The sequence below is a fragment of the Octopus sinensis genome, linkage group LG7, assembly GCF_006345805.1.
Source record: "Octopus sinensis linkage group LG7, ASM634580v1, whole genome shotgun sequence".
Classification (NCBI taxonomy): domain Eukaryota; kingdom Metazoa; phylum Mollusca; class Cephalopoda; order Octopoda; family Octopodidae; genus Octopus; species Octopus sinensis.
The window spans coordinates 3,000,176-3,014,222 of NC_043003.1; the positions used below are offsets into that span (position 1 = coordinate 3,000,176).

Genomic DNA, 14,047 nt, shown 5'->3' on the forward strand with positions numbered 1-14,047 from the left:
TTCCTGAGCGCCATACTAATACAATTGTTCGTTTGTTTTCCACCTGCCTTCGTCTTTTGTTTATTTTCATAAAGCTTCCCGTTATATATATATATATGGTGTGTGTGTGTGCGTGTGTGTGTATATATACACAGTATATATATGTATACACACACACACACACACATATATGTATATGCGTATATATATACATATATATATGTATATGTGTATATACACACATAATTATTTTTTATGTTTCTGTATTTTCAGTATTGCTTCTCTTGTTTATTTCTTCCCTTGTAGCACAATCAATCTTTTACCATTTCTTCAGCCTTCTTGGAACATTTTCTCACAATAATTTTCTCCACTCGAAAGACACATTGTTTGCATCCTCCCATCAACATGTCCCCCCTTTTTTTTTATATTGTATTACATTACATTATGTTATATTATATGGGCATGGACACATTGAAACTCCGATGTCTGGCAGCTGACTTGGCAGACACCCATAAAATTATCAACCATCGTACAAACAATAACTCTGAGTATCTTTTCAAACTCCACCTGTCTAACACCCGTGGACACATTTACAAAGTCAGAAAACAGCACAGCTCCCATGACTTCAGGAAACATTTTTTCCCACTAAGAGTTGCTGAAGCATGGAACAGATTGCCAGCATCAGCTGTTAGTTGTCGGAGCACTGCATCCTTCAAAACTTCCATGCTTCCTGAGATTCGCCAACACTACACCTGATTTTCTCCCCTCCATACACACGCAAGCATGTATCTGACTCATACACTGTTCACTTTCCAGACATTTCTACATTACTGCATATACATTATGTGCTTTTGACAAGTTGTGGTGCACCTGAGCACTGTATACAATAATTTCATTATTATATATTATTATTATATTCAGCTTTTTATGTATTTAATTAAAGAGGTAAGTACCACGCCCCTAGACTAATGAGTTCATTCATTAATACGTGTGGGGAAGAAACAGGGGCTAAATTTGTGGGTTTGAAATCCAGTAGGGCTGTGAGGGGGGGAAGTGAAATTGGGCTTTAGGTTGACTTAGGACATGTTTGAACAATCAGAAATCATTAGAATAGACACAGAGAGAGGAAACCGGGGATCTGGGACCCAGGGGCTGCAGTGTATCGGTGAGTGAGTGTTGACCAGTCAGCTAGATGAGGTGGGGTGTTTGCAGTGTTGCCTCAGATATTGAGTAATATGGGACCCTAATGGAGCAGCAGGGACCGAGCAAATGATGATGACTGAGACACTTTCAGATCCTGAAGAGGAAGTTTAACCTTTGGGATATAGTTTCCACCTTCTAATGGATGGACAGATGGTTCATCATCATCATCATCATCATCATCATCATTTAACATCCATTTTTCCATACTGGCATGGGTTGGACGGTTCAACTGGGGTCTGGCAAGCCAGATGGCTGCACCTGGCTCCAGTCTTGATCTGGCAGAGTTTCTACAGCTGGATGCCCTCCCTAACGCCAACCACTCTGAGAGTGCATTGGGTGCCTTTTACGTGCCACCGGCACGAGGGCCAGTTAGGCGGAACTGGCATCGACCATGCTTGAATGGTGCTTTTTATGTGCCTCTGGCACGGGAGCCAGTCAGGTGGCACTGGCAATTTATATACATGATGTGATAAAGAATTTGAGAGTTTTAGTTGTGTATTTTCATGTATTAATGGAGTGTTACTTTGGGAAATTCATTTTTATTATCTTTTAACGTGTCTTCCATACTGGCATCGGCTGGACTGTTCAACACGATTCACCAAGTGGCAAGACTGCATCAGGCTCTGTTTTGGTGCTAATTAAAAAAAGTTGTTTTTATTTCCACTGTGAAGAATTACCTGTGTGAAATCTTCTTTACCTTACCTTTGAGATATGTTTGTTTGACACCATCTCTGGCATTTCTTCCTATGTTATTTATCTGTAATGCATGCTCATGTCAGTACAGTTTTCCATTCCTGCATTTCTTGACCAATACCCATTCTTTGAAACCTGACTGTTTTTTGTTTAGAATTGCTATGAAAACAACATCTCAAACTCACTTGTTTGTCTCTGAGCCATTCTTTCATCACATTGTTTATAGAAATCTACATTAAGGTGGCGAGCTGGCAGAAATGTTAGTACACCGGGTGAAATGCGTAGCCATATTTCGTCTGTTGCTACGTTCTGAGTTCAAATTCTGCCGAGGTCGACTTTGCCTTTCATCCTTTCAGGGTCGATTAAATAAGTACTAGTTACGCACTGGGGTCAATATAATCGACTTAATCCGTGTGTCTGTCCTTGTTTGTCCTCTCTGTGTTTAGCCCCTTGTGGGTAGTAAAGAAATAGTTATTTTGTCTGTCTTTACGTTCTGAGTTCAAATTCCACCGAGGTCAACTTTGCCTTTCATCCTTTTGGGGGAGTCGATAAACTAAGTACCAGTTGTGCACTGGGATCGATCTATTCGACTGGCTTCCTGCCCCAAAATTTTCGGGCCTTGTGCCTAGAGTAGAAAATATACAAAACTACATCACATCTTAATCATTTTTGCCTTGGGTCTGGTGAAGCTAACAGGGAAATAGGACTCAAATCACGAGTATCTACCTGTCTATTATTAAATAATCAGCAAAAGTCACAGAGTGACTTAAGGGCCGAGAGTTTCATGCATTGGCTTGTGTCAAAACTTAGCTTAATAATTTATGTCGGAAAGAAATATAACAAGTTATTTTAAAGGAATGGTTATTCATATTTTACCTTTGAAAGTTCCAATCAGATTGTTTGAAATCATCATCATCATCATCATTTAGCGTCCGCTTTCCATGCTAGCATGGGTTGGACGGTTCAACTGGGGTCTGTGAAGCCAGGAGGCTGCACCAGGCCCAGTCTGATCTGGCAGTGTTTCTACGGCTGGATGCCCTTCCTAACGCCAACCACTCCGTGAGTGTAGTGGGTGCTTTTTACATGCCACCCACACAGGTGCCAGACGGAGCTGGCAAACGGCCACGGACGGATGGTGCCTTTTACGTGCCACCGGCACGGGGGCCAGGCGAGTCTGGCAATGCCCACGATCGGATGGTGCTTTTTTCTTTGCCGGTGGCACGTAAAAAGCACCCACTACACTCACGGAGTGGTTGGCGTTAGGAAGGGCATCCAGCCGTAGAAACACTGCCAAATACTTTGGAAAAATTACTAACGTTATGAATTTTTAGCATTTTGTGTCATGTGATTTTTTTTCATGCCATAATTAATTAGGTTTAAATTAATGAAGATTTTAGTTAAACATTGTTTTTATTTTGCAACCATTTTCTTGTAGTTTGCTGGATTTTCCGCAGAGGCATTAACAAATAGAATCCTTGATGCCAAGTGCTGTGCAATTGTGACTGCAGGTGATTCTTAGAGTGCTCTTTGTTGCTTTGCGTCTTCACACTAACTGCTTGGTGCTCTCTTTACACTAAAATCCGAACCAACAAAATCTGCACAACTCATCTGATGTTTTTGTTTCTAAATTTTTCAATGTCAAATTCTTAACAGAAACGATTCTTTAAAAACTAATATCATTTAGAACTGTACAATAGCCACAGAAAGCATTTACAAACACACACGTGAGTCTATACATATAAGTGTATACACTTATAGATTCTCAATACCTGCATGTATGTGTATATGTGCATTTCATAAATGCATACATGTATTTGAGTGTGTATGTGCATACATAGAAAGCACATTCACATCTACACATACACACACATATCTATATTAATTAATAATTAAAGGAAGTAAAAGCAGTACCAGCATGCTAAATATAGCAGTCAAAATGCTTGTTAGTACCCTTAATTATTAATTGATAAATTTTTTACCGTTATGGGTTTTTTTTCCACATGCTAAGCCACTGGTATTATTATAGACATTATTATAATGGGTGTCACAAGGCTTTGATTGGCCCAAGGCTATAGCAGAAGACACTTGCCCAAAGTGGCACAGAGTAGGACTGAACCTGAAACCATGTGGGTTGGGAAGTAACCTTCTTACCACACAGCCACACTATCACTTACATGATATCCTCCTATATATTTATATATAGATGTATTATTTTTGCTTGTGCATAGCATTACTAATAACCTGGTGTTAGAATTCAGTATGCATATGCTCCAGAACAAAACATCAGTCAAGTACAGAGCAGAGTAATATGGAATTAAAATGACAAGGAACTTTTATAGCATATTGTAGCAGAAACTGCTGTAAGCTACTGAAATGCATGGCATAATTATTTATTTCTTTGTCATTTTAGTTTCTTATGTGTGTGTGTGTGTGTGTGCATGCATGTATATATGCATGCATGTATGTATATGCATGCATGTGTTAATGCGTATCTATACACGTGTGTATGTATCTATTAACCCTTTAGTGTTCAGATTACTCTGTTAAATGCAATATTTTTTCACTCAAATTGTTTTTAATTAATCCTGCATTATCTTATAGCTTTGAGGTTTCAGTGATGTGATTGTTTATTTTTAGAATGTCAATGTAGGTTAGGTGTGAGAGGCCAGATATGGCTGGTTTAAACACTAAAGGGTTAAGTAACATAAGTTTATAAATTAATTCTATATTACACTAATTGCCAAACTTACACCACCAGAAAGTTTTCTTCTGGATATTAACCAATACAGAAATGGTCTGAAGCAGCATGAGTGATTGTGTTTAATTCTTAACGAGCATCCTAATTAGAAACACTCTAGCCATAATCATCCAATCTCAACGTTTTTAATCTATCTAGGACCATATTAATCGTGTTGCTTTTTGTTTTGTTTTTTAAGACATTAAGGTGTGATTTGAGGGAGATTTAGCTGCTATTTGCTGCTGGTTGAATGACTATGTTGAGGTTCCGTTGCTGGGTTAAAAATGGTTTTTAACTGCACTGAAGCTATATGGGACTCCACGGTTCCTTCGCTTAATAAAACTTGCATGTTTTCTCTTAATCTTGAAACCGTTTTATTACTAGAAATATTCTTGTATTTCTATTTGTATAAATATATGTATTTGTGCGTCTGTGTGTGCATATATGTATTTGTCTCTGTGTGTATACAAATGTATGTATATCATCATCATCATCATCATCATCGTTTAATGCCAGTTTTCCTTGCTGGCATGGGTTGGACAGTTTGACGGGAGGTGGCCAGCTGAAGAGCTTCCCAGGCCCCGTGTCTGTTTTGGCGTGGTTTCTGTAGATGGATGCCCTTCCTAATGCCAACCACCTTATACAGTTTACTGATTGCTTTTACGCAGCACCAACACAGGTGCTTATTACATGTCTTCAGTGCCCACGAGCCTGCAAGGTTAGGGTTGTTTAGCTGAAGAGAGATGCAGGGGACATAGCTGGATGCAAGAACAACCGTGATTTTGCTTAGCTTGGTGTGTCTTCTCAAGCACAGCAGACTGCCTGAAGTTTCAGTCCCCTGTCATCCTCTCTGTGAGGCCCAACGTCAGAAGATCCTTTCCCTCCATATATGTGTGCATATAGAGTGTTAGGTGTGGTGTACAGAATTGAATATCGAGAAAAAAAGTTGTCAGAATTTTGGGAAAAAAATTCTTTTATTTCTTAAAAAAACAAAACAAAAACAGAAACAATGTTCTCTTCTAACCCCCCCCCCCCCAAAAAAAATCTGTTTTATATAAATGAACAAGCTGTTTGTGCATTCACAAAATTGTATTTGACGAATTCTAGAGAGGAACGAAAGCGATAATAATAATGAAGAAATAAAAGGATTTTTTCCCAAAATTCTCTCTCTCTCTCTCTCTCTCTCTCTCTCTATATATATATAGATATATATATATATATATATATGTATATGAATTAAAAAAAGAGAATTTGGATAAAAACTATTCATTTAGTGCTTTCATCCCGTTCACCATGACTAATCTCTGAAAGGGATGAAAGTGCTGGATAAGCTGGTTTTATCCAAATCCTGATTACCTTCTTTTTCTTAATATATAAAATCTGTACAGTTCTTTAAACAATCTATACGAACTTACATATATATATGCGTGTGTGTGTGGGCACCCATGCCAGTGCTGCATAAATGTACCCAGCACACTCTGTAAAGTGGTTGGCATTAGGAAGGGCATCCAGTTGTAGAAACCAGGCCAAAACAGACAACTGGAGCCTGGTGCAGCTCTCTGGCTTACCAGGTCTGGTCAAACCGTCCAACCCATGCCAGCATGGAAAGCTGATGTATGATGATGATGATGATGACTGTTAGGTAATTGCTTTGTTAGTTGTTGACAGGAAATGGCTACGATCTCATAACTTTCTCACAGCATATCTTAAAATGTTTTATCAAAAACAAATTATTGGAAAATCTCAGCTCATTTTATTCTTTTGGTATTTGGTTTCTGTGATGTCAGATTCATTTAGGGCAATGGCTTTCAACAAAGCCCTTTATGGCTCTTTAGGGTCCATATAAGATTCCGTTAAAATTTATCTGTGAGTGATAGTGTGGCTGTGTGGTAAGAAGCTTACTTCCCAACCACATCGTTTCAGGTTCAGTCCTTCTGTGTGGCACTTTGGGCAAGGGTCTTCTGCTATAGCCTTGGGCCAATCAAAGCCTTGTGACACCCATTATACTCTTAGAGTGGTTGGCATTCAGCCATAGAAACCATGCCAAATCAGACTGGCGTCTAGTGCAGCCTTCCAGCTGGCCAGTCCTGGTCAAAGTGTCCAACCCATGCCAGCATGGACAACAGACAAATCAAATCACAATCAAACGGAAATTGTAGTTGTGGCCGATGCCAGTGTCACCTTACTGGCTCCTGTGCTGGTGACATGCAATAAGCACCATTCATGCGTGGGTCATTGCCAGTGCTGCCTGACTGGCTACATGTGCCATTGGCACATAAAAAGCACCATCTGAACATGGTCGATGCCAGCCCCCCTGCCCTGACTGGCTCCTGTGCCAGTGCTGCCTGACTGGCTCCTGTGCCGGTGGCATGTAAAAAGCACCCACTACACTCTCGGAGTGGTTGGCGTTAGGAAGGACATCCAGCTGTAGAAACTCTGCCAGATCAAGATTGGACTGTGGTACAGCCTCCTGGCTTGCCAGTCTCCAGTCAAGCCATCCAACCCATGCCAGCATCGAATATGGATGTTAAACGATGATGAGTTAAAATATAACATGTTTTTTTTTAAGAATCACATAGCTAGGAGGGTCCCTTTGAGTAGAATAGGCACCAAAGGGGTCCATAGGTAAGAAAATGGTTGAGGGTGGGGAAGAGGTGGGATAAATTCCCCTCTATTTAGAGGAACTAGACTGTGTTAGTGAATGCATGAAAAAACAAATGGGACGTCGTTAATTAAAAGTACTTGTCATGCATGATGAGCAGAGTGTGACCAGCAGTGGGAGCAGCATTATGTAAGATGTGTTGAGTGCAGCATTTGGGGGTTGGACTTAAGAAACTCTTGCATTTGGTTGGCAATTTATGTTGAGATATGTACATGTATCACATAATCAACCAGACAATCAGATGTTGTTATACATCACTGGTCACAATGCACTTTGCATTGCTTTAGCTTTCAAATAACGTCACTCCACTTCTGTTACACACACACACACTATATATATATATGTGTGTGTGTGTGTGTGGCTTTTGTTATGCGGTGTCGATTTTTACAATTCTGTAAATAATAATAATAATAGCATTTTATAAGCCCTGGGAAAACCTACTTTTTTCCATCTAGGTGTTATATGCCCCATTATTAGACTATTTTCTTTAGCATGGTGATCGCTTATAAGCTTTAAGATTATAAAATACTATTATATATATATATATATATCATCATCATCGTCGTTTAACGTCCGTTTTCCATGCTAGCACGGGTTGGACGGTTTGACTGGGGTCTGGGAAGCCAGGAGGCTGCACCAGGCTCCAGTCTGATCTAGTAGTGTTTCTACAGCTGGATGCCCTTCCTAACGCCAATCACTCCGAGAGTGTAGTGGGTGCTTTTTACGTGCCACCGGCACAGGTGCCAGGCGAGGCTGGCAATGGCCACGATCGGATTGGTGCTTTTTACATGCCACTGGCATGGAAGCCAGTCAAGGCAGCGCTGGCATCGGCCACATTCGGATGGTGCTTTTTATGTGCCACTGGCACAGAAGCCAGTCCAGGCGGCGCTGGCATCGGCCAAGTGTGTGTGTGTGAGTATTAGGTTTAGTCAATCAAGTTGACTCCAGTATTATTTTTTTAATTATGGCACTAATTCTATCGGCCCCTTTTGCCTAACTGCTAAAATACAGGGACATAACCATCAGGTAGCCTTTAAAGTAAGTTTCCCTGGGGCCTCAAAGTATTCGCTATGATATTAAATGCACTGTCATATAATGGAAGGAAACTAAGATGCTACTTATAAGTTGAAGAGAAGCTGCATATCTTTACATCCAAATTAAATAGATTAAATAAAAGAAATGAATTAATAGTAAGATGTTTACATCTACTTAGAGGGACCTTCAAAACCTTCCCAAATAAAAGGGGGACTGGTTAATGTACCCAAATATAATATGTTGCATCTACCTTTCTTAGTCTGTTATATTTAGTATTTTTATGCAGCTAGTATTTAGTAGCAGTTACACTAATATTTATTTTGTAAGGCATCGAGCTGGCAGAAACATTAGCACACCAGATGAAATGTGGTATTTCGCCTGTCTTTACGTTCTGAGTTCAAATTCTGCCACGGTCAGCTTTGCATTTCATCCTTTCGGGAGTCGATAGATTAAATACCAGTTGCGTACTGCAATTGATCTAATCAACTGGCCCCCTCCCCAGAATTTTCGGGCCTTGTGCCTAGCGTAGAAAGGAATATTTATTTTCTCTAATTATTTTAGTTATCTTAATTTCTTAATTTTCTAATTTTTATTATTATTATTATATTTTAGTTATTGTTTTTGTCATTGATATTATTATTATTATTTGAATTTTTTAAATCTGTAAATAGATTGTTTAATTATTTTTTAAACACTTTTTAGTCTTTTTAATCACTTCTTAATTTATTAATTTTTTTTTATCTAAGTTTATCTTAGTCATATCAGAATTATTCTAATTTTTAATATTTATTCTTTTAAGGAAAATAATTCTTCTGACATTGAATGTCTTCGTTAGCCAATAATACATCAGTTTATTTTCTGTTTGAATTCTCATTAACTCTTCCTGTCTTCTTCTACTCATAGTTTATATTTAGATTTAATACTGATCAAATGACATTTCCATTGTGGCTTAAACAATTTCCTACGGAACAGCTCGGTCCTACACACCTCCTCTCTCTATTTGAATTAATCAGAAGTAATTTAAATGCTGCAGGAATTTTTGCCATAAACATTCTTCAAATTGACAAATGATTTAAGAAACAAAATGTCCTATTACATCTCTACCATGACCCAATAACTATTCTTCCTAAGCAGATCTGCTGAAATAACTTCCCTTATGGCTTATACTGGTCACATGTTTCTAGTTTTACAACTTTCTATCTCCCTTAAAACGTTCTCGATTCCAAGTTGTGCTGTATAGTTTTGGAAACGATAGGATGGTGCTTAAACTCTGTAGAATCCCAGTTGATCAGAAATGGGACTGATTAATAGGCATAATTACTGCATCATAGAATTTTTTAATTTGCTAGATTATCTAAAAAACACATAAGTGAATTAAAGAATATGTAATTCTCCATTCTTCGTATTTCTCTTCTTTACTCTGTAATTTTGTACTAAATATATTTGGTATCTGAATTTTGGATTGACATATTGGACAGACAGCAGAGAGAAATTTTATGGTCTATGTAGATTAAAATGGCTTTTACTGGACAATTTAACCAAGTTTGTTCCCTACAGAATGCTTCTAAAGTATTCATCTGAATTTTTAATCCCTTTTCCATTGTGTGTGTGTGTGCATGCATGTGTGTGTATGGGGTGAGAGAGAGAGAGATACAAAGTGTTATCAGATTTTCTTGATACATATGTTGCATAAATCCTATTCTCTCAGTAGGCTGCCATCCAATAATCATTGCCTGCATGTGCACACTGCCAGTGAGCAGCACAAAGACAGCATGTATTTATTTCTTTATTGTCCACAGGGGGCTAAACATAGAGGGGACAAACAAGGACAGACAAAAGGATTAAGTCGATTACATCGACCCCAGTGTGTAACTGGTGCTTATTCAATCGACCCCGAAAGGATGAAATGCAAATTCAACCTTGGCGGTATTTGAACTCAGAACATAATGGCAGACGAAATGCCGCTAAGCATTTCACTTGGCATGCTAACGTTTCTGCCAGCACGTATGCCTAGACATTTTCTCATATTACATTTCATATACAAAATTGGTTGGGCAACTTTTACAATGAAATCATCATCATTGTCTTATATGAATTTTGGTTTATTCCCTGTCAGGCCTTCCCTGGCAGTTAGGCCTCTTGATCAGGACAGATTTGTGCAATTTTTTGCAAAAAAAACTTTGTTGAGAATTCTTCCCTTTTTAAATTATTTACATGTCAGCTTGACCGTTTCACAAGACATAATTCGTTAAAACTTACCAAAACTTCAGAAGTTCTTACAACTTTGGTTGTTGTAATGCTTTCCTTTCTTTTGTTTAATAAAAATTCCTCCTCCTAAGATTTTGCTTTCATTCTGTGATAGACAACTGTCACGCAGAAAATGCCAGCTTCCAAACCCTGTTTTCTGATTAGGTAAAATTGATTAAACTTTAAACCTCTGTAACATTTTCCTGCAATTTTTCAGGAATAAATAAATAAGAAAATTGAATTTAATGTGGAAAATCATTTCAATACACCAAATTTGAAAATTTTAACATAATTTTAAAATTTCATAAAATGTGACAGCAAGAGGAAGGACTTGACAGAAATAGAGAGAGGGGCAGTTCTAGACACACAGACACGCATTTACAAATGTACCCAGGTAATCACGAATTTAAAATGGTATATAGTAGACATATGAATATAAAAGCACGTAAAAGCACCATCCGTTCGTGGCCGTTTGCCAGCTCTGTCTGGCCCCGTGTCGGTGGCACGTAAAAGCACCATCCGTCCGTGTCCGTTGCCAGCCTCGGCTGGCCCCCGTGCCGGTGACACGTAAAAGCACCATCCGCTCGTGGCCGTTTGCCAGCTCTGTCTGGCAACCGTGTCGGTGGCACGTAAAAGCACCATCCGTTCGCGTCCGTTGCCAGCCTCGGCTGGCCCCCATGCCGGTGACACGTAAAAGCACCGTCCGTTCATGGCCGGTTGCCAGCTCTGTCTGGCCCCGTGTCGGTGGCACGTAAAAGCACCATCCGTTCGTGTCCGTTGCCAGCATCGCCTAGCCCCGTGCCGGTGACACGTAAAAGCACCATCCGTTCATGGCCGTTCGCCAGCTCTGTCTGGCACCTGTGCAGGTGGCACGTAAAAAACACCCACTACACTCGCGGAGTGGTTGGCGTTAGGAAGGGCATCCAGCCGTAGAAACACTGCCAGATCTGACTGGGCCTGACAAAGCCTTCCAGCTTCACAGACCCCAGTTGACCCGTCCAACCCATGCTAGCATGGAAAACGGACACTAAACGATGATGATGATGATGATGTATGTATGTGTGTCTATGTGTGAGTGTTTCTTAGCGATGGACAACAGAAATTCCACCTGTGAACAATTGTTGTCAACTTACCCCCTCTCTCCTTAAAGCTATGTATTCCTCATACCCACCTTTATTTCCCTTCCTCAGCATTTTAAAAGTTACTTGTGTGTGGAGGGGGGGGGATGTATCTATGTATTTATGAAAGTCTACGAGATGTGTGTATATCCCTGAATGACAGCTGTATTAATGTTATCGTCCCATTGCCACTCCATATTTGTTACTTACACAACTCTGTTTTTCCCTTCCTTGATATCAGTCATTCTCCCTATGCCACCTGACTACCCTCACACTAACACTCTGGCACCCTTCTCATTTTATCAAATAATAGCCTGTCCTACCATTTCAGCTTTATAAGTTATTAGATGGCATGAGATAAATACACGCACACACACATGCACACACGCACACATTGGTATAGTTTGATAGACAGATAATAGAGAGGTGTATAGACTGACTTTAACTATGACAGCTATGACAAATCTACGAACATGTTTACATATTTATATTTGTATTGTTTTATACTGTAAATTATGGAGGATGTAGGAGTTAATATTTATGTATTTATTTAATCCATCTGTGCTAATATTCTTGATAATAAGCCAGTTATAATCAAGGATTTTTAGGGATTCAATTAAAAGCATTTGCTTTTTAAATTTAATTGGTGGTAATTAAGCTCATGTTTAGAACATAACTACAGGTCTTTTGAAATTTGGAGAAGGGATTTCATTTAAATACATTTTAAAACAGACCGTTTTGTACCAAAGAACAACAGACAAGTTGGTTTCAAAGCATTTAATTCTGTGGTAGATTTAAACCCATCCGAAGCAGCCTCGATTCTGTGATACAAATCCAGTATTTAAATCCTTTTGTTGCTATGATTCTGTTGAAACTTGTCAGTTAATTTTGAAAATAATAAAGAATTTAATAAAAACTGGGATTTAGAATGAAAATTGGTTTGAAATTTTTATGGCAGGATCTAATTTAGATCACTTTAAACAGGAGATTGTATCCATAGAACCAAGGACAATTATAGGTGGATTCATTCTTGATTTAAAGCCATCATCTTAATTTAATGTAATAAAACTTCCGTTCAAATATGTCCGTTTTCCAGCTTAATGAAAATAGGTTATTTTTACTAAATCCTTAACTTCTGATTATTTTCAAAATTGAGACCAATAGGTTGTGTATTTCATTAGAAATATGATCACTAAAAGACTAATTAATTGTTTTACTAATTGAAAGTTGTTTTTGTGTTTTGTGCATGAATTTCATTTGTTGAATATTGTTAATGTCTCATCACTGCTAATTAATTTGGTTCATTTTATTGTTTGTTAACACTTCTATTTCTCATTAATTGGAAGATCTTGTGGTTTTATGCATGCATTTCCTAATAAATAGATTTATTAAAAAAACGTGTTTTGTCTTACCAGAATTCAAAATGGTAAGTTTTTGTGTATTGAGCGAAAGGAATTTAGTTTTCTCCTTCTTTGTTTGTTGTTCATTCTAGTGATTGTCTTGGTATCTTTTTCCAAAATATTTCCTGTGAACATTGATCTTTGCATCTTCTGGTTCCTTTGGTTCAACCAAAACCATAGAACAAGAATGCAGAAACTCTCATGTAACATATGGTCCTTGATATGAATATTTACAGAGTATAAGGTGGCAAGCAGGTAGGATCGTTAGCATACCTGACAAAATGCTTCACAGTATTTCATCCGTCTTAAAGTTCTGGGTTCAAATTCTGCTGAGGTCCACTTTGCCTTTCATCCTTTTGGGGTTCATAAAATAAGTACCAGTTGAATACTGGGGTCGATCTAATCGAGTTTTAGCCTTACGCCAAAATTTCACACCAATATTTACAGAGTACAGAATTCATGGTTGTCCAAGAATTTATTTAACTTCTTTTTTATAGACATTTATGGAAAAACATTTTCTAAGATGAGCAAACTGGATTTTGTAGGAATCTCCTTGATAGTTTTATTTTGCCTTTATTTCTTTATTTGAATTAATTTCAATATATCCATGCACAGTAGTGAAAGAGAGGCAATGAATGCAGAGTATGGATACTCTGTACATATGTCATCATCATTTAATATCTATTTTCCCATGCTGGTACCACATAAAAAGCACCCGTGCTGGTGTCACATAATAGGCATCCGTGCTGGTGGCACATAAAAAGCACCTGTGCTGGTGTCACATAGAAAGCACCTGTGCTGGTGTCACATAAAAAGCACCTGTGCTGGTGTCACATAAAAAGATCCCATGCTGGTGTCACATAAAAAGCACCCGTGCTGGTGTCACATAAAAAGATCCCATGCTGATGCCACATAGAAAGCACCCATGCTGGTGGCAGAAAAAAGTACCTAGTACACTCTTAAGGGGTTAGTC

General features: G+C 38.5%; 1 protein-coding gene across 2 annotated transcripts in view; it reads left to right on the forward strand.

Moving 5' to 3' along the window:
• LOC115213957 (acetyl-coenzyme A synthetase, cytoplasmic) overlaps nucleotides 1-14,047 on the forward strand; it is a 78,136-nt gene that overhangs the window by 38,457 nt on the left and 25,632 nt on the right. Inside the window, exon 4 of one of the 2 annotated variants that reach the window (XM_029782960.2) lies at nucleotides 3,311-3,383. The exons of the other annotated variant lie outside the window; for it this stretch is intronic. Within the exon in view, the coding sequence (XP_029638820.1) occupies nucleotides 3,311-3,383 (73 nt within the window). The remainder of the gene's footprint in view (nucleotides 1-3,310; nucleotides 3,384-14,047) is intronic. 2 annotated transcript variants of the gene reach the window in all.